The sequence below is a fragment of the Heptranchias perlo genome, unplaced genomic scaffold (assembly GCF_035084215.1).
Source record: "Heptranchias perlo isolate sHepPer1 unplaced genomic scaffold, sHepPer1.hap1 HAP1_SCAFFOLD_161, whole genome shotgun sequence".
NCBI lineage: Eukaryota > Metazoa > Chordata > Chondrichthyes > Hexanchiformes > Hexanchidae > Heptranchias > Heptranchias perlo.
In genome coordinates this window covers 357,231-383,094 of record NW_027138870.1, presented here as the reverse complement: position 1 = coordinate 383,094, position 25,864 = coordinate 357,231, and the positions used below count along the sequence as shown (strand labels likewise).

Below are 25,864 nucleotides of genomic sequence, written 5' to 3'. Positions count from 1 at the left end.
CTGTGAGGAGCATCAAAGAATCTTCTCTAACAACTTCCGCCCCAAAAGAGAGCAAAGAAAACTATGTGGAGAATTGAGTCATAGGAGGGTGAAGACTAAGCTATGTCAGGGTCCAATCACAAGTGTTAGGTTTTTGGACCACACCTTGCGTTCAAATTAGATTTGTATGGAATTGGATTTTGGATGTTTTACCTGATTTGAAGCAGGTCTGAGTGTTCACATTATTCTGTTTGCAGTGCCCCTCCAGTTATGTCGTATGCTCAGCTAGAGAGTCTCATCAACAAGTGGAGTGTGGAGCTGGAGGACCAAGAGAAACAATTCTTGCACCAGGCCACACAGGTCAACGCCTGGGACCGGATGCTCATCGAAAATGGAGAGAAGGTGGGCAAAGTGCAGTCTATCCAATTGTAGAAAACAGAATTGATATTGGGTAGCTCGGTTTTGTCCAGAGGGACACGATATCTTTCTAACAAAGTTAATTCCCTCCCCCTCCCCCACCCCCGAATCCCTTAAATGATTTAAGTGGGGATTGACTGGGCTTTTGCTGGTTATAGTTGTTAAAGGCTAATGAATGGACATCTGACCAGGTGGCTGCTAAGACTGTCTTATAAGAGCCTCATGTCTTAAAGGGAAGGATCTTGTTTGGGTTTATGGTCCTCCTCATTCCTGCTAATTGTTCTGCAATTCTTGAAGTAGAGTTGTTTGTTGGGTCAGAAGCTACCTACCTAACCCCATTGTAGGAGCACCATCAACACAAGGACTGCAGTGGTTCAAGTCACACATTAAAGTAACGTTACAATAAGAGTGAATAATGGGGAGGTGTGGGAAACTGGTTGTTGGAGTGGGTTAAGTGCCGTCCTTTCACCCCTGGGACCTGAGTTCAAGAAAAGCTCAGTCTGATGGGATGGAACTGTCTTCACTTCTGTCTGCTGGCTGGAAGGATCCTGTGTGAAACTCGTTTGGCCGGTCTGAAAGCAGTTCTGCTGGCATGAAACCACAGCTTAAAACTGCCCTGAAAACTCAGTAAATTGATCAGGATGGCTGATGTGGGAGGTGGAAAATATAACCCTGGTGACCTTCTGAAGTGGAAGCTGAACTACATTTGGGCATTGTAGACTGAACTCTACTCTGAGTCTAACCATGACATTGGGTATCTGAAATGGGAATGTGCGCTGGCACCCTTCACCTTGAATACAAACATGGGGTCCTGTCACAGTGCTGGATTATAGAAATGGGCTCGCCAAACAACCAGTTTATAGGTACATCGAAACAACAGCACAGAAGCAGGCCATTGGGCATTTATGCTCCACATGAGTCTCCTTATTCCCTATTTCATCTATCCCTATCAAGATACCCTTCTATTCCATTTTCCCCTCATATGCTTATTTAGCTTCCCCTTAAATGCATCTATGCTATTCGCCTCACCTACACCTTGTGGTAACGCGCTCCATATTCTAACCGCTCTCTGGGTAAAGAGGTTTCTCCTGAATTCCCTATTGGGTTTATTAGCGACTATTTTATATTTGTGACCTCTAGTTTTAGGCCCCCCCACAGGTGGAAACATTTTCTCTACGTCTTCGCTATCATTATCTTAAAGACCTCTATCTCGTGACCCCTCAGCCTTCTCTTTTCTAATGAGTCTCAGCCTGTTTAGTCTTTCCTGATAAGTCTATCCTCTCAGTTTTGGTATCATCCTTGTGAATCTTTCTTGCACCCTCTCCAGCGCCTCTATATCCTTTCTATAATATGGAGACCAGAACTGTTCACAGTCGTCCAATTGTGGTCTAACTAAGGTTCGATACAAGTTTAACATAACTTCTTTGCTTTTTAATTCTATCCCTCTAGAAATAAACCCTAGTGTTTGATTTGCCTTTTTAATGGCCTTATTAACCTGCGTTGCTACTTTTAGTGATTTGTGTATCTGTACCCCGAGATCCCTTTGCTCCTCTATCCTGTTTACTCCTATTATCCAAGTAGTATGTGGCCTCCTTATTCTTCCTACTAAAATGTACCACCTCACATTTATCTATGAAATTCATTTGCCAATTACACACCCGTTCTGCAAGTTTATTAATGTCCTCTTACATTTTGATGCATTCTTCCTTTGTATTAACTACACCCCCCAATTTGGTGCCGTCCACAAATTTTGAAATTGTACTTCCAATTCCCGTATCCAAATCGTTAATGTAAATGGTGAACAACAGTGGTCCCAGCACCGATCTCTGTGGAACACCACTCCCCACCTTTTGTCAGTCTGAGTAGCTACCCTTAACCCCTACTCTCTGTTTTCTGTTTTGTAGCCAACTTGCTTCCATTCTATTACCTGTCCCCTGACTCCACATGCTCTGACCTTAGTCATGAGTCTACAATGCGGTACCTTTATGGAAGGCCTTTTGAAAATCCAAATATATTACATCTACTATATTACCCTTGTCTACTCTTTCTGTTACTTCAAAGAATTCAATAAGGTTGATCAAGCGTGATTTCATTATCTTTCCTACCACCAACGTTAAACTAACTGGTCCATAATTCAGTGGACTTGTTCTACCTCCCTTTCTAAATATAGGACTAACATTAGCTATCCGCCAGTCCTCTGACATTTTCTTCACTAGGAATAATGTAGGTAACTCCTACAGAGACTTTATAAAAGGACATGAATCCTATCTAGCACCTTTTCGGTATACATTGCTTCTTTGTTCTGACTTGGAGATTTGCATTTGGTTAGTGTGTATCCCTTTTTGCGAGAGTAGGCTGCGAGCACTAAGTATCATAAAGGTTACAACGTGGCCCATCGAGCCCGTGCCGGCTCTATGCAAGAGCAATCCAGCTAGTCCCACTCCCCCACCTTATCCCCGTAGCCCTGCTAATTTTTTCCTTTCAAGTACTTATCCATTTCCCTTTTGAAGGCCAGTATTAATTGGCTTTTCGCAAAGGGCTGCTGCCGCTGGGTTAGGGGGTGAATGTTGAATGGCTTCTACTCAACTCCCTGCTCTGTTACTTTTTCCTTAGATCACTGCCTTGCACCGAGAAGCAGAGAAAGTGAAACTGGATCAGAAAAGGTAAGGCCGGGACTATTCAGTATTGAACCGTTTTATCCACATGGATTCTGTTTTCCACAGTCCCGTAGAGTATTCTTACGTTCTAGCGTTGTGATATCCTTTATTAATCTACTTAGAGCAGAGAAGGTTAAGAGGAGATTTGATAGAGGTGTTCAAAATCATGAACGGTTTTGATAGAGTAAATAAGGAGAAACTGTTTCCAATGACAGAAGGTATCCAGAGGACTCAGATTTAAAGTGATCGGCAAAAGAGCCAGAGGCAACGTGAGACTTTTTTTTAACGCGGTGAATTGTTACGATCTGGATTGCTCTACCTGAAAGGATGGTGGGAGCAGATTCAATAATAACTTTTGAAAGGGGAATTGGACAAATACTTGAAGGGAAAACATTTACAGGGCTATGGGGAAAGAGCAGGGAAGTGGGACTAATTGGATAGCTGTTTCAAAGAGCTGGTACAGACATGATGGGCCGAATGGTCTCCTTCAGTGCTGTCACATACTATGATACTGCTATTGCTCCCCTCAGCAGCCAATTTACAAGGTCCCACGTGAGATAAATGATCTTTTGGTAGTATTTGAGGACTGAGTATTGGCCAAGATACTGGGAGAACTCCCTACTCTTCAAATCGTGCGAAAGGATCTTTTACATTCAAACAAACGTGGCCTTGGGTTAATGCCTCATCCAAAAGAAGGCACCTGCGACAGTCCAGCGCTCCCTCAGCACTGCACTGAAGTGTCAGCCTAGATCATGTGCTGAAGTCCTGGAGTGGGACTTGAGTGCAGAACCTTCTGACTGACCTGTGAGTGCTACCACTGAGCCAAGCTGTAGGACGTCCGTGCATTCTGTGCGATGGAACTAAGCCCGTCCATCAGTATCAACAGCATTGTCACTGGGATTTCAGTAAAGCATAATGACTGGTGGGTGAAATTTTCATACTGTGTCCAGTTGAACTGTGAACAAGACTCCGTATCATTCTAAATGTGGCCCTTGGTGATCCAAAGCCTCAAGATCTCCTAGTAACTCGTTTTAAGTGTGTGCTCCCACCCATTCTATTATTCCAGTACATTAAATGAGCCCATTGACACTACTGGAAGTAAATCCGTAAGAGCAGCTTCAAACAAACAGATGAATGTATTGTCCATTTGTTATCTTCAGAAACTCCCAGGGAACAGTTTTTAAGCTTGTCCCTGTGCTGTGGCTGCTTGCTGGGCCAGTGTGTACGGTTTTCATCCAACTATTTGCTGAGCAGTTACATGGAGTCCTGTGCTTTTACAAAGATTAGACGTCAAAATACTTCTTTTGTACATGTTTTCCCATTGCCTTGAGTCATGGTTTAATGCAGTATTTGCTTGATTTAAAAAATAAAGGGCCGGTGGCTCACTGGGTGGGTTGGTGTGTTCCATTGGGTTGAACTGGCAACAGGTCTCTGCAGGGATTGAGTTGGGTCTCTTCAGGAATCAGCCCAATTATAGAGGCTTGGGTAGGCTGAATAATGGCCCGCAGGAAGGAGCACTATATCCTGCTGCTTTCCCAAGTCCATGTGCAACTTGTGCATTATCTCGTTTGAGTGGCAAACATCCCACATGTGTTTTTTTGCTTTTTTTGTTATGGGATTGATTGGATTTCTCCATCAGGGGAATATGTCTGGCTACCAGGAGTGAGATCATGTGAGTGATATGGGTTTCCTGCCCAGCTTTATGTGCATGGAGCTGAGTCTGGGGAGGTGGCTCGGCCATTCATGCTGCATGGTGTTGCAAACCTCCTCTCGGGAGGAGGCCATCCAGCCCGTCAAATCTGTTACACAGGAACAGGAGGAGGCCATTCAGCCTGTCAAGCTTGTTGCATAGGAACAGGAGGAGGCCATTCAGTCTCTCGAGCCTGTCACACAGGAACAGGAGCTCAGGCCATTCAGTCCCTCGAACTTGTTCCGCCATTCAATTAGATCTGCATCTTAATTCCATTTACCTGCCTTGGCTCCATATCCCTTTATTAACCTTACCTAACAATAATCTGATTAATCTCATCTTTGAAATTTTCAATTGACCTCCAGCTTATCAGTTTTTTTGGGGGTAGTGAGTTCCAGATTTCCACTCCCCTTTGTGTGAAGAAGTGCTTCCTGACCTCATCCCTGAACGACCTGGCTCTAATTTTAAGGTTATGCCCCCTTGTTCTGGAGTCCCCCACCAGAGCAAAGAGTTTCTTGCTATCTACCCTATCAAATCCTCTAATCATCATAAACACCACAATTAGATCATCCTTTAATCTTCTATATTCAAGGGAATACAAGCCTAATCTATGCAACCTGACCTCATAATTTAACCCTTTTAGCCCAGTATCATTCTGGTGAATCTGCGCTGCACCCCCTCCAAGGCCAATATATCCTTCCTGAGGTGCGGTGCCCAGAACTGAATGCAGTACTTCAGATGGGGTCTGACCAGAGCTTTATATAACTGTAACATAACTTCCAGCTCTCTCGAGATAAAAGCCAACACTCCATTAATCTTTTTGATTACTCTTCGTACCTTTTTATTCGTTCATGGGATGTGGGCGTCGCTGGCGAGGCCGGCATTTATTGCCCATCCCTAATTGCCCTTGAGAAGGTGGTGGTGAGCCGCCTTCTTGAACCGCTGCAGCCCGTGTGGTGACGGTTCTCCCACAGTGCTGTTAGGAAGGGAGTTCCAGGATTTTGACCCAGCGACGATGAAGGAACGGCAATATATTTCCAAGTCGGGATGGTGTGTGACTTGGAGGGGAACGTGCAGGTGTTGTTCCCATGTACCTGCTGCCCTTGTCCTTCTAGGTGGTAGAGGTTGCGGGTTTGGGAGGTGCTGTCGAAGAAGCCTTGGCGAGTTGCTGCAGTGCATCCTGTGGATGGTACATACTGCAGACACTGCGCCAGTGGTGAAGGGAGTGAATGTTTAGGGTGGTGGATGGGGTGCCAATCAAGCGGGCTGCTTTGTCCTGGATGGTGTCGAGCTTCTTGAGTGTTGTTGGAGCTGCACTCATCCAGGCAAGTGGAGAGTATTCCATCACACTCCTGACTTGTGCCTTGTAGATGATGGAAAGGCTTTGGGGAGTCAGGAGGTGAGTCACTCGCCGCAGAATACCCAGCCTCTGACCCGCTCTTGTAGCCATAATATTTATGTGGCTGGTCCAGTTAAGTTTCTGGTCAATGGTGATCCCCAGGATGTTGATGGTGGGGGATTCGGCGATGGTAATGCCGTTGAATGTCAAGGGGAGGTGGTTAGACTCTCTCTCTTGTTGGAGATGGTCATTGCCTGGCACGTGTCTGGCGCGAATGTTACTTGCCACTTATGAGCCCAAGCCTGGATGTTGTCCAGGTCTTGCTGCATGCGGGCACGGACTGCTTCGTTATCTGAAGGGTTGCGAACGGAACTAAACACTGTGCAATCATCAGCGAACATCCCCATTTCTGACCTTTTATGATAGAGGGAAGGTCAGTGATGAAGCAGCTGAAGATGGTTGGGACCAGGACACTGCCCTGAGGAACTCCTGCAGCAATGTCCTAGGGCTGAGATGATTGGCCCCCAACAACCACTGCCATCTTCCTTTTGTGCTAGGTATGACTCCAGCCACTGGAGAGTTTTTCCTCTGATTCCCTTTGACTTCAATTTTACTAGGGCTCCTTGGTGCCACACTCAGTCAAATGCTGCCTTGATGTCAAGGGCAGTTGCTCTCACCTCACCTCTGGAATTCAGCTCTTTTGTCCATGTTTGGACCAAGGCTGCAATGAGGTCTGGAGCCGAGTGGTCCTGGCGGAACCCAAACTGAGCATCGGTGAGCAGGTTATTGGTGAGTAAGTGCCGCTTGATAGCACTGTTGATGACACCTTCCATCACTTTGCTGATTGAGAGTAGACTGATGGGGTGTTAATTGGCCAGATTGGATTTGTCCTGCTTTTTGTGGACAGGAGATACCTGGGCAATTTTCCACATTGTCGGATAGACGCCAGTGTTGGAGCTGCACTGGAACGGTTTGGCTAGAGGCGCAGCTAGTTCTGGAGCACAAGTCTTCAGCACTACAGCCGGGATGTTGTCGGGGCCCATCGCCTTTGCTGTATCCAGTGCACTCAGCCGTTTCTTGATATCACGTGGAGTGAATCGAATTGGCTGAAGACTGGCTTCTGCGATGGTGGGGATATCGGGAGGAGGCTGAGATGGATCATCCACTCGGCACTTATGGCTGAAGATGGTTGCAAACGTTTCAGCCTTGTCTTTTGCACTCACGTGCTGAACTCTGCCATCATTGAGGATGGGGATGTTTACAGAGCCTTCTCCTCCCGTTAGTTGTTTAACTGTCCACCCCCATTCACGACTGGATGTGGCAGGACTGCAGAGCTTTGATCTGATCCGTTGGTTGTGGAATCGCTTACCTCTGCCTATAGCATGTTGCTTCTGCTGTTTAGCGTGAATGTGGTCCTGAGTTGTAGCTTCACCAGGTTGGCACCTCATTTTTAGGTCTGCCTGGTGCTGCTAGCTTTTAATGATTTCTATGCTTGGACCCCTAAATCTCTCTGCTCCTCCATAGTTTCGAGCTTCTCACCATTTAGAAAATAATCTGATCTATCTTTCTTCTGCTCAAAGTGGATGACCTCACATTTTCCCACACTGAATTCCTTCTGCCACAATTTTGCCCACTCACTTAATCTATCAATGTCCCTTTGTAACTTTCTGCTCCAATCTACACTACCGTGCCACCAGCAAACTTGGATATACGGCTCTCCATTCCTTCATCCAAGTCATTGATAAATGTAGTGAAAAGCTGAGGCCCCGTACAGATCCCTGGGGGGCACCACTTACACATCCTGACAATTTGAGAACATACCCATTATCCCTACTCTCTGTCCCCTACCTCCTGGCCAATTCCCTACTCGTGTCAATAGATTGTCTCCAATTCCATGCGTTCTCATTTTTGTTTAGTCTCTTGTGTGGAACCTTATTGAATGCCTTCTGGAAGTCCGTATAAATAAGAAGCAAAGACAATCCCTTAACTTAGTTACCTCTTCAAAAAGTTCAACTAGGTTCGTTAGACATGACTTACCCTTTACAAATCTGCACTGACTCTGATCAGTTCAAGTTTGTCCAAGTGCTCAGTCACTCTCCCTAATAGATTCTAGTAATGTCCCCACAACTGACATTAGATTAGTAGGCCTATAATTTCCTAATTTATCTCTCCTACCCCTCTTAAATAATGGAGTAACATTGGCAATTTTCAAATCCAAGGGAACAATTCCTGAATCGAGAGTTTTGGAAGATCATGATTGGAGCATCTACAATTTCCTCACCACCTTTTAATTCCCTGGGGTGGAAACCATCGAGCCCGAGAGATTTATCCGTCTTTAGTCTCATTATTTTCTCCATCACCATTTTTTGACTTATATTAAATCTAGTAAATTCCTCCCCTTGATATATTTTTAGTTTCCCTGTTTCTCTGGTACTTTATCCTCATCCTCTACTGTGAAGACCGTAAGTATTTAGCAAGTCTGCCATTTCCTGATTTTCAATTATAATACCACCTGCTTCTGACTTTAAGGGCCCACATTACCCTTAACCACCCTCTTTCTCTTAATATAACCTTTAGTGTTGTCCTTGATATCCCTCGCACATTTTTTCTCGAATTCCCTTTTTGCAGCTCTAGCTACTTTACTCGTATCCCTTTTGCTGTTCTTTATATCTCTCCCAGTCTGTGGGATCTCTGCTGCTCTTTGCATTTGTATATGCCCTTTTAGTTTTGTACTATCTCTCATCTTTTGTTGACCAAGATTGTTTAATTACACAGGTCTTGCCCTTTAGTGCTATATACAGGTCCTGTATTAAACCAAATGCTCCTTTGAACACCTCCCACTGTTCATCTGTATTTTTACCCATTAACAGTTCTACCTAGTCTATTTTGGTCATTTTCTGCCTCATATTGTGCTGGCTCTTGGAAAGAGCCAATTAGTCCCATTTCCCTGATCATTCCCCCGTAGCCCTGCAAATCTTTCCTTTTCAAGTATTCAAGAGGATGTAGTTGAGATATTGGATGGGCTAAAAATTGATAGAGGAGGTACTAGAAAAGCTAGCTGTACTTGAAGTAGATAAGTCACGCGGTCCGGATGGGATGCATCCTAGGTTGCTGAGAGAAGTAAGGGTGGAAATTGCGGAGGTACTGGCCATAATCTTCCAAACATCCGTAGATATGGGAGTGGTGCCAGAGGAATGGAGAATTGCAAATGTCACCACCCTCGTTCAAAAAAGGGTGTAAGGATAAACCCAGCAACTACAGGCCAGTCAGTTTAACCTCAGTGGTGGGGAAGTTTTTAGAAATGAAAATCCGAGATAACAGTCACTTGGACAAGTGTGGATTAATTAAGGAAAGCCAGCATGGATTTGTTAAAGGCAAATCATGTTTAAAACTAACCTTGTAGAGTTTTTTGATGAGGTAACAGAGAGGGTCGATGAGGGCAATGCAGTTGATGTGGTGTATATGGACTTTCAAAAGGCGTTTGATAAAGTGCCACATAATAGGCTTGTCAGCGAAGTTGAAGCCCATGGAATAAGAGGGGCAGTGGCAGCATGGATACGAAATTGGCTAAGAGAAAGGAAACAGAGTAGTGGTGAACTGGAGGGAGGTGTACAGTGGTGTTCCCCAGGGGTCAGTGCTGGGACCACTGCTTTTTTTGTTATATATTAATGACTTGAACTTGAGTGTGCAGGGCATAATTTCAAGATTTGTAGATGACTCAAAACTTGGAAGTGTAGTAAACAGTGAGGAGGATAGTGATAGACTTCAAGAGGATATAGACAGGCTGATGGAATGTGCGGACACGTGGCAGATGAAATTTAACGCAGAGAAGTGCGAAGTGATACATTTTGGTAGGAAGAATGAGGAGAGGCAATATGAACTAGAGGGCACAATTCTAAAGGGGGTGCAGGAACAGAGAGAGACCTGTGGGTACTTGTGCACAGGTCGTTGAAGACGACAGGGCAGGTTGAGAAAACGGTTAATAAAGCATATGGGATCCTGAGCTTTAGAAATGGAGGTGTAGAATACAACAGCAAGGAAGTTATGATGAACCTTTATAAAACATTGGTTCGGTCACAACTCTGGTATTGTGTCCAGTTCTGGGCATCGCACTTTAGGACCAGAGGACAAAGATTTAAGGTGATCGGCAAAAGAATCGAAGGCGACATGAGGAAAATCTTTTTTACGCAGCAAGTGGTTATGATCTGGAATGCACTCCCTGAAAGGGTGATGGAAACAGATTCAATTGTGGCTTTCAAAAGGGAATTGGATAAGTACTTGAAGGGGAAAAATTTGCAAGGCTACGGAGAAAGGGCAGGGGAGTGGGACCAACTGGATTGCTGTTGCAGAGAGCCGGCATGGCTGCCTTCTGTGCTGTAATCATTCTACGATTCTATTTGTCCAATTCCCTTTTGAAAGTTACTATTGAATCTGTTGCCACCCACCCTTTCAGGCAATGGATTGATTCTAGATCACAATAACTCGCTGCGTAAAAAAAAATTTCCTCATCTCCCCTCTGGCTCGTCTGCCAATTACCTTAAATCTGTGCCCTCCTGCCACTGGAAACTCTTTCTCCCCATCTACTCTACCGAAACCCCTCATAATTTTGAGCACCTCTATTAAATCTCCCCTTAACCTTCTCTGTTCTATAGAGAACAATCCCAGCTTCTTCAGTCTCTCCACATAACTGAAGTCCCTCATCCCTGGAATCATTCTAGTAAATCTCCTCTGCCGATGGCCTGTGTTCCACCAGCAACTATCAGTCAAGTTGGTTGCGAGTTCCAATTTGTGTGATGGTGGATATTTGAGTTGCTCCACTCATATTCTGCTGCAGGTGGAAGTCACGAGTCAGTTTCAGGGCCTCATTCCATTCTTGCAATAGCCTGAGTTATTGTCCCATGACCCACATTGGTTTTCCATGTCTAGCACTGTACTGAGTGGTGGACTGAGATGTGTCGTTGGGCAGCAATGTGTTGTCGAGGGCAGATTCTAATGGATTTGGTTTGTCTTGGATTTTATGGAACAGCAAGATCTTGGAGGAAGTGTTGGAGTGGAGGTAACGCAAGTTCTGACGCATTCTGAAAACTGAAGTCAACAAGCTTAGCACTTCTATGCTCCAATCTGGCTTTAAGCATGAGTGCTCTGAAGTCTGCTGTAGATGAGGACAGGTTGCAGAGACTAGGCTTGTATTCCTTTGAGTATGGAAGATTAAGGGGTCATTTAATTGAGGTGTTTAAGATGATTAAAGGATTTGATTGGGTAGATAGAGAGAAATTATTTCCTCTGGTGGGAGAGTCCAGAGCAAGGGGGCATAACCTTCAAATTAGAGCTAGGCCGTTCAGGGATGATGTCAGGAAGCACTTCTTCACACAAAGGGGAGTGGGAATCTGGAACACTCCCCCGCCCCAAAATAAAAAAGCTGTTGAGGATGGAGGTCAATTGAAATTTTGAAGACTGAGATTGATAGATACAGATCAGCCATGATCTAATTGAAAGGCAGAACAGGCTCGATGGGCTGAATGGCTGCCTCCTGTTCCTATGTACAGTGGCATTTATAAGGCAGAACTGAAGATGCTGTAGTTTTACCTGCTCCTGGGTTCTAACTCTGACTTTAAGGATGTGTGTGCATGTCTGATACTTTGTCCATCGGCATGTTGTTTCTGCCACTGCCTCTTGTGTAAAGAATAGAGGTAAATCCCAGGACAACAGGGTGGAGGGAATATCAATACTGTAATGTGGTGTGTCAGCAATTCCTGCATTTGGATGATTTGTCTGTTTGAATGTATTTCAATTTCTGTGCATAAACAAAGAGGAACAGCAGATATCCCTGTACTTTATTTTAAACTTGTAAACATGTAATATGGAACTCGTAATTTCATGTGAATATATCTCTTGTTTGACTGGATTTCTCATAGACTGGACCAAGAGCTTGACTTCATCCTGTCGCAGCAGAAGGAGCTGGAAGACCTGCTGGCACCACTGGAGGAATCGGTCAGGGACCAACACGGCACCATTTACCTGCAGCATGCAGACGAAGAGCGAGAGCACACGTGAGTCTGGTGTTTGTGTCCAGGACCTTGTACTTCACAGGGTTAGATACAGAGTAAAGCTCCCTCTACACTGTCCCATCAAACACTCCCAGGGCAGGTACAGCACGGGTTAGATACAGAGTAAAACTCCCTCTACACTGTCCCATCAAACACTCCCAGGGCAGGTACAGCACGGGTTAGATACAGAGTAAAGCTCCCTCTACACTGTCCCATCAAACACTCCCAGGGCAGGTACAGCACGGGTTAGATATAGAGTAAAGCTCCCTCTACACTGTCCCATCAAACACTCCCAGGACAGGTACAACACGGGTTAGATACAGAGTAAAGCTCCCTCTACACTGTCCCATCAAACACTCCCAGGACAGGTACAGCACGGGTTAGATACAGAGTAAAGCTCCCTCGACACTGTCCCATCAAACACTCCCAGGGCAGGTACAGCACGGGTTAGATACAGAGTAAAGCTCCCTCTACACTGTCCCATCAAACACTCCCAGGACAGGTACAGCACGGGTTAGATACAGAGTAAAGCTCCCTCTACACTGTCCCATCAAACACTCCCAGGGCAGGTACAGCACGGGTTAGATACAGAGTAAAGCTCCCTCTACACTGTCCCATCAAACACTCCCAGGACAGGTACAGCATGGGTTATATACAGAGTAAAGCTCCCTCAACACTGTCCCATCAAACACTCCCAGGACAGGTACAGCATGGGTCAGATACGACAGCAGTAACTCATATTTATGTAGCATGTTTTAATGTAAAGCGGTTTTATGGAAGAGAGGCAGAGACATGGTGGAGTGTTTTTCAGGAGGGAGTTCCAGATGGTGAGGCCTAAAAATGCCTGACAGCACAGGCAGCAAAGGCTAGAGACAGAGGAACAGAGAATTCAGAATGGTGGTGGTATGGCTGGAGGAGATGGGGAGGGACAATCCCATTATGTTGTTTAAACATGAGAATTTTAAATGTGAGGTGTTGGGGGACTGAGACCCAATGTGGATCAGCAAGGACGGGGGTGTTGTATGAACGGGACTTGGTGCAGGATAGAATACAGAGAGCAGCGGTTCAGATGAGCTGAAATTTACTGAGGATGGGAGGCCGGCCAGGAGAGTATTGGAATATTATGGTACTGCGTCTGCAGTATTTTGCTTTTGATAAGAGTATTGGAATAGTTGAGGGTGGAAGTGACGTAGGCTTTGTTGATAGTTTCATCAGCAGATGGGCTGATGCCGGGGCGGAGGTGGGCGACGGTACTGACGTGGAAGTCGGCAGTCTTTATGATGGAGAAGTTGAGTGGTCGAAAGCTCAGTTTGGGATCGAAGAGGATGGTTCAGCCTGAGCCGGTGACCAGGGAGGGGGATGGAATCGGCGGTGAGAGAAATGAGTTTGTGGTGGGGGCCGAAGACACTGAAATGAAGTTTCAGTCTTCTCCATGTTTAGGATTTTGTTCCGTAATCTTGTTAATGTCTAACTGCCGAACCTTTTTAAAATATAAATGATTCATGCTGTTAAAAACATTGACATGCGGTAAGTAATTGAGTTCTACGTGTTCAGCAGTATTGCCATGTATATATTTGTACACTGGTGTGGAGAGGGGACTCTGGGGGACAAAAAACAATAATCAAACCCATCACATTGCAGCTCAGAGACTTGAAACATAAGTATAATATCTAATGGATGAGGTTTGAGGGAAATTAGGATCTAAACTGACACAAATTGCTCAGACTCTTGTAGCAGTGACTAGAAAGTCTCGTTTCATCAGTGTCTTAGTATAGCGGACCTCTTTTTGGTGAGTGAGCTGCAGTGTCATTTCTACGTCAGAGCATCTACATCCAAGTACAGCCAGTGGGGGTTACAGTGCTTTGCTGAACACCTCCGTTCAGTCCATAAGCATTACCCTGAGCTTCTGGTCGCTTGCCACTTGAATTCTCCATCCCACTCCCACTCTGACCTCTCTGTCCTCGGCCTCTTACACTGTTCTAATGAAGTTCAAAACAAGCTAGAGGAACAGCACCTCATCTTTCTACTCAACACTTTACAGCCTTTTGGTCTTGACATTGAGTTAAACAACTTTAGACCTGAATCACAGTGCTCTCTGACCAGTTTTTATTTGAGGTTAGTGTGATTTGTTAGAAAGGAGTATGCTCCAGTTAATGACTCCAGTATGATATTTGTGCCGGCAGAACCAAACTATGTAACTCGGTGCCTCCTCTTCGAATAAGGCCCTCCTTCAGTTCCTCCTCTCTGCATTACATTCCTGGCCCCTGATGACTCTGTGTAAATGCATTGCTTATTGTGATACTGAGCCATAGGCCAGCTTCCGTACTTCTGTCTATGATGAATGGTCAGTGGCTCTTGGTGTTACGCCACAGAGACCAGAAGGCCCGCAGTTCATTTCCTGGTCTCTATTCTCTCAACTGCTGTTGGTGTGGTATCATGATTGCACAGTGTTCAATTCCATTCGCAACCCCTCAAATAATGAAGCAGTCTGAGCCCGCATGCAGCAAGACCTGGACAACATCCAGGCTTGGGCTCAGAAGTGGCAAGTAACATTCACATCAGACAAGTGCCAGGCAATGATCATCTCCAACAAGAGAGAGTCTAACCACCTCCCCTTGACATTCAACGGCATTACCATCGCCGAATCCCCCACCATCAACATCCTGGGGGTCACCATTGACCAGAAACTTAACTGGACCAGCCATATAAATACTGTGGCTACAAGAGCGGGTCAGAGGCTGGGTATTCTGTGGCGAGTGACTCACCTCCTGACTCCCCAAAGCATCTACAAGGCACAAGTCAGGAGTGTGATGGAATACTCTCCACTTGCCTGGATGAGTGCAGCTCCAACAACACTCAAGAAGCTCGACATCATTCAGGACAAAGCAGCCCGCTTGATTGGCACCCCATCCACCACCCTAAACATTCACTCCCTTCATAGGCGCACTGTGGCTGCAGTGTGTACCATCCATAGGATGCGCTGCAGCAACTCGCCAAGGCTTCTTCGACAGCACCTCCCAAACCCGCAACCTCTACCTCCTAGAAGGACAAGGGCAGCAGGCACATGGGAACACCACCACCTGCTTGTTCCCCTCCAAGTCACACATTATCCCGACTTGGAAATATATCGCCGTTCCTTCATCGCTGGGTCAAATTCCTGGAACTCCCTTCCTAACAGCACTGGGAGAACTTTCACCACACGGACTGCAGCCGTTCAAGGCGGCAGCTCACCACCAACTTCTCAAGGGCAATTAGGGATGGGCAATAAATGCTGGCCTCGCCAGCGACGCCCACATCCCATGAACGAATACATTTTTAAAAAATCATAGTATGTTACTGGACAGAAGGAGGCCCATTGTACCTGTGCCGGCTCTTTGAAAGAGCTATCCAATTAATCCCATTCTCCTGTTCTTTCCCTATAGCCATGTAATTTTTTTCCTTTCAAGTATTTATCAAATTCCGTTTTGAAAGTTATTATTGAATCTGCTTCCACCACCCTTTCAGGCAGTGAATTCCAGATCGTTACAACTCGCTGCGTTTTTTAAAAAAGTTTCCTCATGTCACCTCTGGTTCTTTTGCGGATCACCTTAAATTTGTGCCCTCTGGTTACCGACCCTTTCACCACTGGAAATAGTTTCTCCTTATTTACTTTTATCAAAACGGTTCAGGATTTTGAACACCTCTATTAAATCTCTGCTTAACTTTCTATGTTCTGAGGAGGGCATCCCCAGCTTCTCCAGTCTCTCTGCATAACTGAAGTCCTGCACCCCTGGTACCATTCTAGTAAATCTCTTCTGCACCCTCTCTAAGGCCTTGACATCCTTCCTAAAGTGCGATGCCCAGAATTGAACACAATACTCCAGCTGAGGCCTAACCAGTGTTTTATAAAGGTTTAGCATAACTTCCTTGCTTTTGTACTCTATGCCTTTGTTTATAAAGCCCAGGATGACACAGGCTGTAATCTGAATATTCAAGGGTACTTGACATTTCGGAAGGACAGGAAGCTAGGAAAAGATGGAGGGGTAGCTCTGTTAATTAAGAATGACATGAGTATAATAGAGAGAAATGACCTTCGTTCTAAAGACCAAGATGTAGAATCAGTTTAGGTAGAGATAAGAAATAGTAAAGGCAAGAAGTCGCTTGTGGGAGTAGTTTGTAGGCCCCCTAACAGTAACCGCACTGTAGGACAGGGTATACAGGAAGAAATAATGGGGGCTTGTGAGAAAGGAACAGCGATCATCATGGGTGATTTTAATCAACATATAGATTGGAAGAATCTGATTGGGAATTCTGGACGATGATTTCATTGAGTGCTTTCAGGACAGTTTCTTAGAGCAGCACGTTCTAGAGCCAACCAGAGAGCAGGCTATTCTAGATCTATTAATGTGTAATGAGACAGGATTAATTAATGACCTCCATTGCAAAGGAGCCTCTAGGTAGCAGTGATCACAATATGATTGAGTTTCACATTCAGTTTGAGGGAGAGAAGAGTAAGTCTAAGACTAGTGTTTTAAACTTAAATAAGGGCATGAACACATGGCTAAAGTGAACTGGGAAATTAGATTAAGGGATAGGTCAGTAGAGATGCAGTGGCAGAGATTTAATGAGATATTTCATAACACCCAGCAAAGATACATTCCAGTGAGAAAGAAAGACTCTAGGGGAAAGATGTCCCATCCGTGGCTAACTAAGGAAGTTAAAGATAGTATCAAATTGAAAGAAAAAGCAAACAATGCCACGAAGATTAGTGGCCGATCAGAAGATTGGACAGAGTATAAAAAAAAGCAAAGAATGACTAAAAGAATAATAATGAGGGAGAAATTAGATTACGAGAGAAAGCTAGCTAGAAATATAAAAACGAGGTAAGACTTTCTACAAATATTTTAAAAGGAAAAGAGTAAGTAAAGTGAGCGTTGGTCCTCCAGAGAGTGAGTCTGGGGAATTAATAATGGAGAATAAGGAAATGGCGGATGAATTGAACGGATATTTTGCGTCCGTCTTCTCTGTAGAGGATACAAATAACATGCCAAAAATAATTGTGAATCAAGAGGTGAAAGGAAGCGAGGAACTTAAAACATTTACAATCACCAGGGAAAGAGTTCTGAAAAAAAATATTAGAACTAAAAGCTGACAAGTCCCCAGGTCCTGATGGACTTCATCCTATGGTCTTAAAAGAAGTGGCTACAGAGGTAGTTGATGCATTGGTATTAGTTTTCCAAAATTCCCTAGATTCTGGAAGGATACCATCATATTGGGAAATAGTGAATGTAACTCCTCTATTGAAGAAAGGAGGGAGACAGAAAGCAGGAAACTACAGGCCTGTTAGCTTAACATCTGTCATAGGGAAAATGCTAGAATCTATTGAGGTTATAGCAGGACACTTAGAAAATCTCAATGCAATCAGGCAGAGCCAACACGGCTTTGTAAAAGGGAAATCGTGTTTGACTAATTTATTAGAGTTCTTTGAGGAAGTAACAAGCAACGTGGATAAAGGGGATCCTGTGAATGTGGTGTACTTGGATTTCCAGAAGGCTTTTGACAAGGTGCCACATCAAAGGCTACTACACAAAATAAGAGCTCGTGGTGCAGGGGGTAACATACTAGCATGGATAAAGGATTAGTTAGCTAACAGGAAACAGAGGAGGCATAAATGGGTCATTTTCAGGTTGGCAAGATGTAACGAGTGGAGTGCCACAGGGATCAGTGCTTGGGCCTCAACTATTTACAATCTATATCAATGACTTGGATGAAGGGACTGAATGTATGGTTGCTAAATTACCTGATGACATAAAGGTAGGTAGGAAAGTAAGTTGTGAAGAGGACATAAGGAGTCTGCAAAGGGATGAATGTAGATGAATTGACAGCACAAATAGAAGTAAATGGCTATGATCTAATTTCCATTACGGAGACGTGGCTGCAGAGTGACCAAGGCTGGGAACTGTATATTCACGGATATTTGACATTTAGGAAGGACAGGCAAAAAGGAAAAGGTGGTGGGGTAGTGCTGTTAATAAAGGATGAGATCAGTACAATAGTGAGAGAGGATCTTGGCTCAGAAGATCAAAATGTAGAATCAGTTTGGGTGGAGCTAAGAAACAGCAAGGGGCAGAAAACATTGAGAGTTGTTTATAGTCCACCAAACAGTAATGGTAATGTAGGGCACGGTATAAAGCAGGAAATTAGAAATGCATGTAACAAGGGTAATACAATAATCATGGAGGACTTTAATCTACATATAGATTGGGCAAACCAAATTAGCACTAATATTGTGGAGGACGAATTCCTGGATTATATACGAGATGGTTTTCTGGATCAGTATGATGAGAACGTACTAGGGAACAGGCTGTTTTAAATCTAGTATTGTGCAATGAGAAAGGGTTAATTAATAATGTTGTAAAGGAGCTTTTAGGGAAGAGTGACTATAATATGATAGAATTCGTCATTAAGTTTGAAAGTGATGGAGTTCAATCCGAAACTAGGGTCTTAAATCTAAACAAAGGAAACTACGAAGGTATGAGGCGCATGTTAGCTGTGTTTGATTGGGAAGCTACATTAAAAGGCAATGGCTAGCATTTAAAGAATTAATATATAATTTGCAACAAATATATATTCCTTTAAGGCACAAAAGCCCAACAGGAAAAGTGGTCCAACCATGGCTAATGAACAATTAAAGATAGTATTAAATCAAAGAAAGAGGCAGATAAAGTCGCCAGAAAAAGCAGTAAGCCTGAGGATTGGGAGCATTTTAGAATTCAGCAAAGGAGGACCAAGAAATTGATAGAGGGAAAATAGAATATGAGAGTAAACTAGCGAGAAATATAAAAACGGACTGTGAAAGCTTCTATAGGTATGTAAAAAGGAAAAGACTGGTGAAGGCAAATGTGGGTCCCTTACAGACAGAGAAGGGGGAATTTATAATGAGGAATAAGGAAATGGCAGAGAAATTAAATAAATGCTTTGTGTCTGTCTTCACAGAAGAAGACACAAAAAACCTCCCAGAAATACTAGTGAACCAAGGGTCTGGGGAGAATGAGGCACCGAAGGAAATTAGTATTGGTAAAAAAATAGTACTAGAGAAATTAATGAGACTGAAAGTCGATAAATCCCAAGGACCTGATGATCTACATCCCGGGGTTTTGAAAGAGGTGGCTATAGAGATAGTGGATGTATTGGTTGTCATCTTCCCAAATTCTATAGATTCTGGAACGGTTCCTGCAGATTGGAGGGTAGCAAATGTAACCCCACTATTTAAGAAAGGAGGGAGAAATAAAACAGGGAACTACAGACCTATTAGCCTGACATCAGTAGTAGGGAAAATGCTAGAATCTATTATAAAAGATGTGACAACAGGACACTTAGAAAATAATAATAGGATTTGGCAGAGTCAACATGGATTTCTGTTTGACAAACCTGTTGGAGTTCTTTGAGGATGTAACTAGTAGAATAGATAAGGAGGAACCAGTGGATGTGGTGTATTTGGATTTTCAGAAGGCTTTCGATAAGGTCCCACACAGGAGGTTGGTGAACAAAGTTAGAGCACATGGAATTGGGGGTAATATACTGGCATGGATTGAGAATTGGTTAATAGACAGAAAACAGAGAGTAGGAATAAACGGGTCTTTTTCAGGTTGGCAGACTGTAACTAGTGGGGTACCGCAGGGATCGGTGCTTGGGCCCCAGCTATTCACAATCTATATCAATGATTCGGATGAGGGGACCAAATGTAATATTTCCAAGTTTGCTGATGACACAAAACTGGATGGGAATGTGAGTTGTGAGGAGGATGCAAAGAGGCTTCAAGGGGATATAGACAGGCTAAGTGAGTGGGCAAGAACAAGGCAAATGGAATATAATGTGGAAAAATGTGAAGTTGTCCACTTTGGTAGGAAAAACAGAAATACAGAGTATTTTTTAAATGGTGAGAGATTGGGAAATATTATGTACAATTTTGGTCTGCTTACCTAAGAAAGGATATTCTTGCCATAGAGAGAGAGCAATGAAGGTTCACCAGACTGATTCCTGGGATGGCGGGATTGTCGTATGAGGAGAGATTGAGTAGACTAGGCCTGTATTCTCTAGAGTTTAGAAGAATGAAACATACAATTCCTACAGGGCTCGACAGGGTAGATGCAGGGAGGATGTTTCCCCTGGCTGGGTAGTATGGAACCAGGGGTCACAGTCTCAGAATAAGGGATAGGCCATTTAGGACTAAGATGAGGAGAAATTTCTTCACTCAGAGGGTGGTGAATCTTTGGAATTCTCTACCCCAGAGGGCTGTGGAGGCTCAGTCATTGAGTACATTCAGAACAGAGATCGATAGATTTCTAGATATTAAAGGCATCAAGGGATATGGGGATAGTGCAGGAAAATGACATTGAGGTAGAAGATCAGCCATGATCTTGAGCAGGCTTGAGGGGCCGTATGGCCTTCTCCTGCTCCTATTTCTTATGTTCTTATATTGATAGGATAAATGAAAAGGCAAAAATTTGGTAGATGGTGTATTATGTGGGAAAATGTGAACTTGTCCACTTTGGCAGGAGGAATAGAAAAGCAGTATATTTAAATGGAGAGAGATTGCAGAACTCTGAGGTACAGAGGGATCTGGGTGACCTAGTATATGAATCATAAAAAGTTAGTATGCAGGTACAGCAAGTGATTAGGAAGGCAAATGGAATGTTGTCATTTATTGCAAGGGGAATGGAATATAAAAGTAGAGATGTTTTGCTACAGTTGTACAGGGCATTGGTGAGACCACATCGAGAATAGTGTGTGCAGTTTTGGTCTCCTTATTTAAGAAAGGACATAATTGCTTTGGAGATGGTTCAGGGAAGGTTCACTCGACTGATTCCAGGGATGAGGGGGTTATCTTCTGAGGAAAGGTTGGACAAGTTGGGCCTGTATACATTGGAGTTTAGAAGAATGAGAGGTGATCTTATTGAAACATATAAGATCCTGAGGGGACTAGAAGGGGTAGATGCTGAGAGGATGTTTCCCCTTGTGGGAGAGACTAGAACTAGGGGCCACAGTTTAAAAATAAGGGGTCTCCCATTTAAGACGGAGATGAGGAGAAATTTTTTCTCTGAGGGTCGTGAGTCTGTGGAAAACTCCCTTCCCCAGTAGGCAGGGTCATTGAATATTTTTAAGACTGAGTTCGATAGATTCTTGATTAACAAGGGAGTCAAAGGTTATAGTAGGTAGATGGGAAAGTAGGGCTGAGGTCAGAATCAGATCAGCCACGATCTTATCAAATGGCAGAGCAGGCTCGAGGGGCCCAATGGCCGACTCCTGCTCTTATTTCGTATGTGGGATCCCGTATGCTTTTTTAACAGTCTTCACAGCTTGTCCTGCCACCTTCAAAGATTTGTGCACACACACCCCCCCGCCCCCACAAGTCGCTCAGTTCCTGCGCCCCCTTTAAAATTGTACCATCTAATTTATATTGCCTCTCATTTTTCTACTAAAATGTATCACTTCACACTTCTCTGTGTTAAATTTCATCTGCCATGTGTCTACCCATTTCACCAGTCTGTCTATATCCTCCTGAGGTTTGTTACTATCCTCCACATTGTTTACCACATTTCCAAGTTTCGTGTCATCTGCAAACTTTGAAATTATACCCTGTATATTCAAGTCCAGGTCTTTAATATAGATCAAAAAGAGCAGTGGTCTTAATACCGACCTCTGGGGAACACCACTGTATACTTCCCTCCAGTCCGACAAACAACCATTCACCACTCGGTATTAGAATTGAGCTAGAGAGAGGGGCGGTCCTCCTGATTGTCTCCCTCTTCTCCTCCAGCACCCTGCTGAAAGTGAAGAAGTGCCCCTCGGACGAGGTATAGTGACCAGTATCTACGGATTTGTATCCCAGCTTGAGCCAGCCCCTCCATTGGAGGAGCACGTGGCCCGAATGGGGGGTGGGGGCCTGGTGCGGATCAACAACTGTTTCTCTTGCTGCTTTAAAGAGCTGTTTGTTGCCATAAAAGTTGAGACAAAATGTGTTCTTTGTTGCTGTTTAGCTATAAATTGGCAGAGAATATTGATGCTCAGCTGAAGAGGATGGCCCAGGATCTGAAGGAAATTATCCAGCATCTCAACACAACCAGCAGCTCCTCCGAGATCAGCGATCCTGTAAGTGGATGCAACGTTAGCTGGTGTGGAATTTACTGTATAGGAGCCTATTCAGCTCTTCACACCTGTGCTTGTAGTAGTTCTCACCTGGAGCTCTTTTTCCCGTTTCCTTTCCCTGCCCATTCCCTGTATCCTTTTATATTCCCTTTGAAACACTTCAAATGATGTTACGAATGCTGCCTCAACAGCCCCTTGTGATGAAGCATTTCATATGTTCTATTTGCCCTCTGCGAAAACATTACTTCTAACCTCCCCTCCTCCTGATAACTCAAGGAGCATAAACTGAGGATCATCGGTTCACCAACCAGTGGAAACTGTCTTTCACAGCTTCCCTCTCCGAGGCCAGTTTAAACTTTGTATTATCGCCTAGGGCCTGATCATTGTGGGGGGGGTGATTGGCCTGATCAGTGGGGTTGGGGGGGGGGGTGGTGGTGATTGGCCTGATCATTGGATGATGTGAGAATTAGGACAGTGAGCAGGAGAACCTTCTTTGCAGAGGGTTGTGAGGCTCTCGAATGTGCTCCGAGTTAGTGATTGAAGCAGGGATGGCTGAAGGATCGAGGCATAAAGGGGAATGTGTTTAGGGCCAGTGCTCATGTAGATGACGAGCACCAGAGCAGATAATTTTGTAGCTTGCCCCCTCCCACAGGATCAACGTCACTTGCGTCCCGAGGTGTCCCTGACAAATGGGCTGTACCATCTCCTGTTCTCAACACTACACCCCTCAATATTCAATTTCCATTCTCAACCTCACTGTAATTTTGTTATTCACACTATCGTAGTTCACTACTGTCACCACATCTTCTACAACTACATCCCATCACTAGGGGAATCACGGACGCGGATCCCTGTCCCATCGATGGGTGGGGGAATCACGGACGCGGATCCCTGTCCCATCGATGGGTGGGGGAATCACGGACGCGGATCCCTGTCCCATCGATGGGTGGGGGAATCACGGACGCGGATCCCTGTCCCATCGATGGGTGGGGGAATCACGGACGCGGATCCCTGTCCCATCGATGGGTGGGGGAATCACGGACGCGGATCCCTGTCCCATCGATGGGTGGGGGAATCACGGACGCGGATCCCTGTCCCATCGATGGGTGGGGGAATCACGGACAGTGGTGACGGTGACATGAATATCGGGGGTCAGCATACAAAGATTGTAGACTGAGGGGTATTGGCAAAGGATCATTTTTATATCTAAATTCTATTATTGTAGCCAGACTAGCGCTCCAAAAAAAACAACTGATCCATTCTATGAATGTCATATCTTCAGTTTTCAGTTGGGTTACTTGCAAAATATTATGTTCCTCGTTGTCCCCTTTCCTACTGAAGCATTGATTGAACCAGAAACCCCTTGAGCATTCCTTTTGGTAACGCTGCTGTGTGCTGTGTATGCAGGACGAACCACAGTGTGTGCATCGCTGGCATTGGCCCAGGCATCGGGCAGTGTTCAAAGTGCAAGTGGTTTACATATAGCGTTTTAAATATTGCATTGTGTAGAGAAAGTGCTGCTGAGATTCTCTGGGTTACAAAATTTATTAAGATAACAGATCGCTTTCTCATTTTCTACTCTCACTTTCCTCTTCTGTTTCAGCTGCAACAGATTTGCAAAATTCTCAATGCACACATGGATTCTCTGCAGTGGATTGACCAAAGCTCAGGTAATTATTATAGCTTTCTTGGGCTGTCTTTAAAAATGCTTCAAATACAGGATATTCGAAAGAGCAAGAAGCTGGCACAGATGATGTGTACTCAGACCCGGATGTGTCCCAGCTACTTCTGTTTTTCTTTAACTATTTGATTTTCAAAATGCTCCTATTACCAAGGTTTCCTGTGAAATGCTCCATTGGAGTGTCAGCTGTGGCTCAGTGGGTAGCACCCTTGCCCCTGAGCCTGAAGGTCGTAGGGACTTGAGCACAGAATCCAGGCTGACACTCCGGTGCAGTACTGAGGGAGTGCTGCACAGTCAGAGGTGCTGTCTTTTTGGATGAGACATTAAACCGTCTGCACTCGGGTGGATGTAGAAGATCTCATGGCACCATTTCAAAGAAGGGCAGGGGAGTTCTTCCCGGTGTCCTGACCGTTATTTATCCCTCGACCAATATCACAAACAGATCTGGTCATTATCTCATTGCTTTTTGTGGGATCTTGCTGTGGGCAAATTGGCTGCTGCATTTCCCTACATTACAACTGTGACTACACTTCAAAAGTACTTCATTGGCTGTAAAGTACTTTGGGACGTTCTGCAGTGGTGAAAGGTAGTTCTTCCTTTATTGCTGCAGCTACTTTAACGCAGAGCTGAGGTTTCAAACACTGCCTGTTCTTTCAAGCCCTCAGATTCCTCTTGGGTATGCTGTTAGTCTAAGATTGGACTACTCTCAGTGCAACCAGCTTTGGGTCAGGGGGAGTGGGCATAGTGCATGGGCAGTCCTTGCATTCTCTCTGCTATTCTGCACAACCAGAAGGAATTGTCCTCGAGCAGATTTCTGAGAGCCATTTACAGAATTCCTGCAGTTTTGACTGCAGCACATGCTCTAGGCAGTACCTTTTAAAAAAAAAAAAAAATTATAAAGACTCTCTGCCGCTGGGTGAGGGGCGCTGCCAGGCGGGCTGTGGGTGAGGGGCGCTGCCGGGCGGGCTGTGGGTGAGGGGCGCTGCCGGGCAGGCTGTGGGTGAGGGGCACTGCCGGGCGGGCACTGCTCAATGCAATACTAAGCCTCACAGTGCCCGGGCCCAGTGGGGTCTTCTGATCTCGACATAGTAGCAGTTGAAATGGTGTAATTGACCTCAACACTCCTGAAGAAGGGAGAGGGAAATTGGCCAGGGTTGCTACATCTGATTGCCCTCCAGTGGATCCTGCTGGAAAGGTGAGATCAGGATCAGGTCAACCCTGATTCCCAACAAGGTTCATTCAGTATCCAACCAGCATTCGCTGTTTAATCTGGGGTAGACAATGGTCACTTTGGCACAGTAATGTGGAGATTCCCCAAGATATGCCCCCCCTTCGATGGGTTAAGTTTGCGCCGTTGCCAGCCTGTGACTGCCCTTGTTGGAGAAGTTGTGGAACGGGACTTACGCTGGACTTGGCCACGAGCTGATGGGGTGTCACAGCACACTGCTCTTCTCATCCAGTTCATTCCCCCCCCCCCGCCTCTCGGGAAGAGGTGTTCATTTAATGTTTAGTCTTTTTGCCATTCCTCAGTCTTGCTGCAGAAGAAAGTGGAGGATGTCTCAAAACAATTTGAAGGGCGCCGGAAGGAGCAGGAGAGAAACTACAGAATTACATTTGACTGAATCGTGCCAGTATTTAATTTGCACCATGAACCTGTATCTTTTCAATTTTTTTTCAATAAAGATTCGCATTATCGCTCAGGTCTGAGGCTCAGACTCTGTGTAAACGTTTGATACCATTCTGGGGGTGGGGGGGTGGGGAACGCCCAGCGTGGGCCTGAACGGCCCCCGGGGAAGGAGGAGGGGGGAGGATAGCGTGGGCCTGAACGGCCCCCGGAGCCAGTGTTGAGTAGCAGCTCCCAATCAGGCAGCAGTTGCAGAGTAACAATTGGGCTCGGCACCCTTGGGCTCAGCCAAGACCCATTCA

The 25,864-nt window shown here is 44.9% G+C and overlaps 1 protein-coding gene across 3 annotated transcripts in view; it reads left to right on the top strand.

Annotated features, from left to right (window-relative positions):
* nup62l (nucleoporin 62 like) overlaps nt 1–25,638 on the top strand; it is a 46,751-nt gene extending 21,113 nt beyond the window's left edge. For all 3 annotated transcript variants that reach the window (XM_067977566.1, XM_067977567.1, XM_067977568.1), the window contains exons 8-13: nt 237–381; nt 3,010–3,059; nt 11,998–12,132; nt 22,149–22,260; nt 23,861–23,927; nt 25,469–25,638. In XM_067977566.1, coding sequence (XP_067833667.1) covers nt 237–381; nt 3,010–3,059; nt 11,998–12,132; nt 22,149–22,260; nt 23,861–23,927; nt 25,469–25,560 — 601 coding nt within the window. In that variant the 3' untranslated portion in view covers nt 25,561–25,638. The remainder of the gene's footprint in view (nt 1–236; nt 382–3,009; nt 3,060–11,997; nt 12,133–22,148; nt 22,261–23,860; nt 23,928–25,468) is intronic.
* Nucleotides 25,639–25,864: the final 226 nt, after the last annotated feature.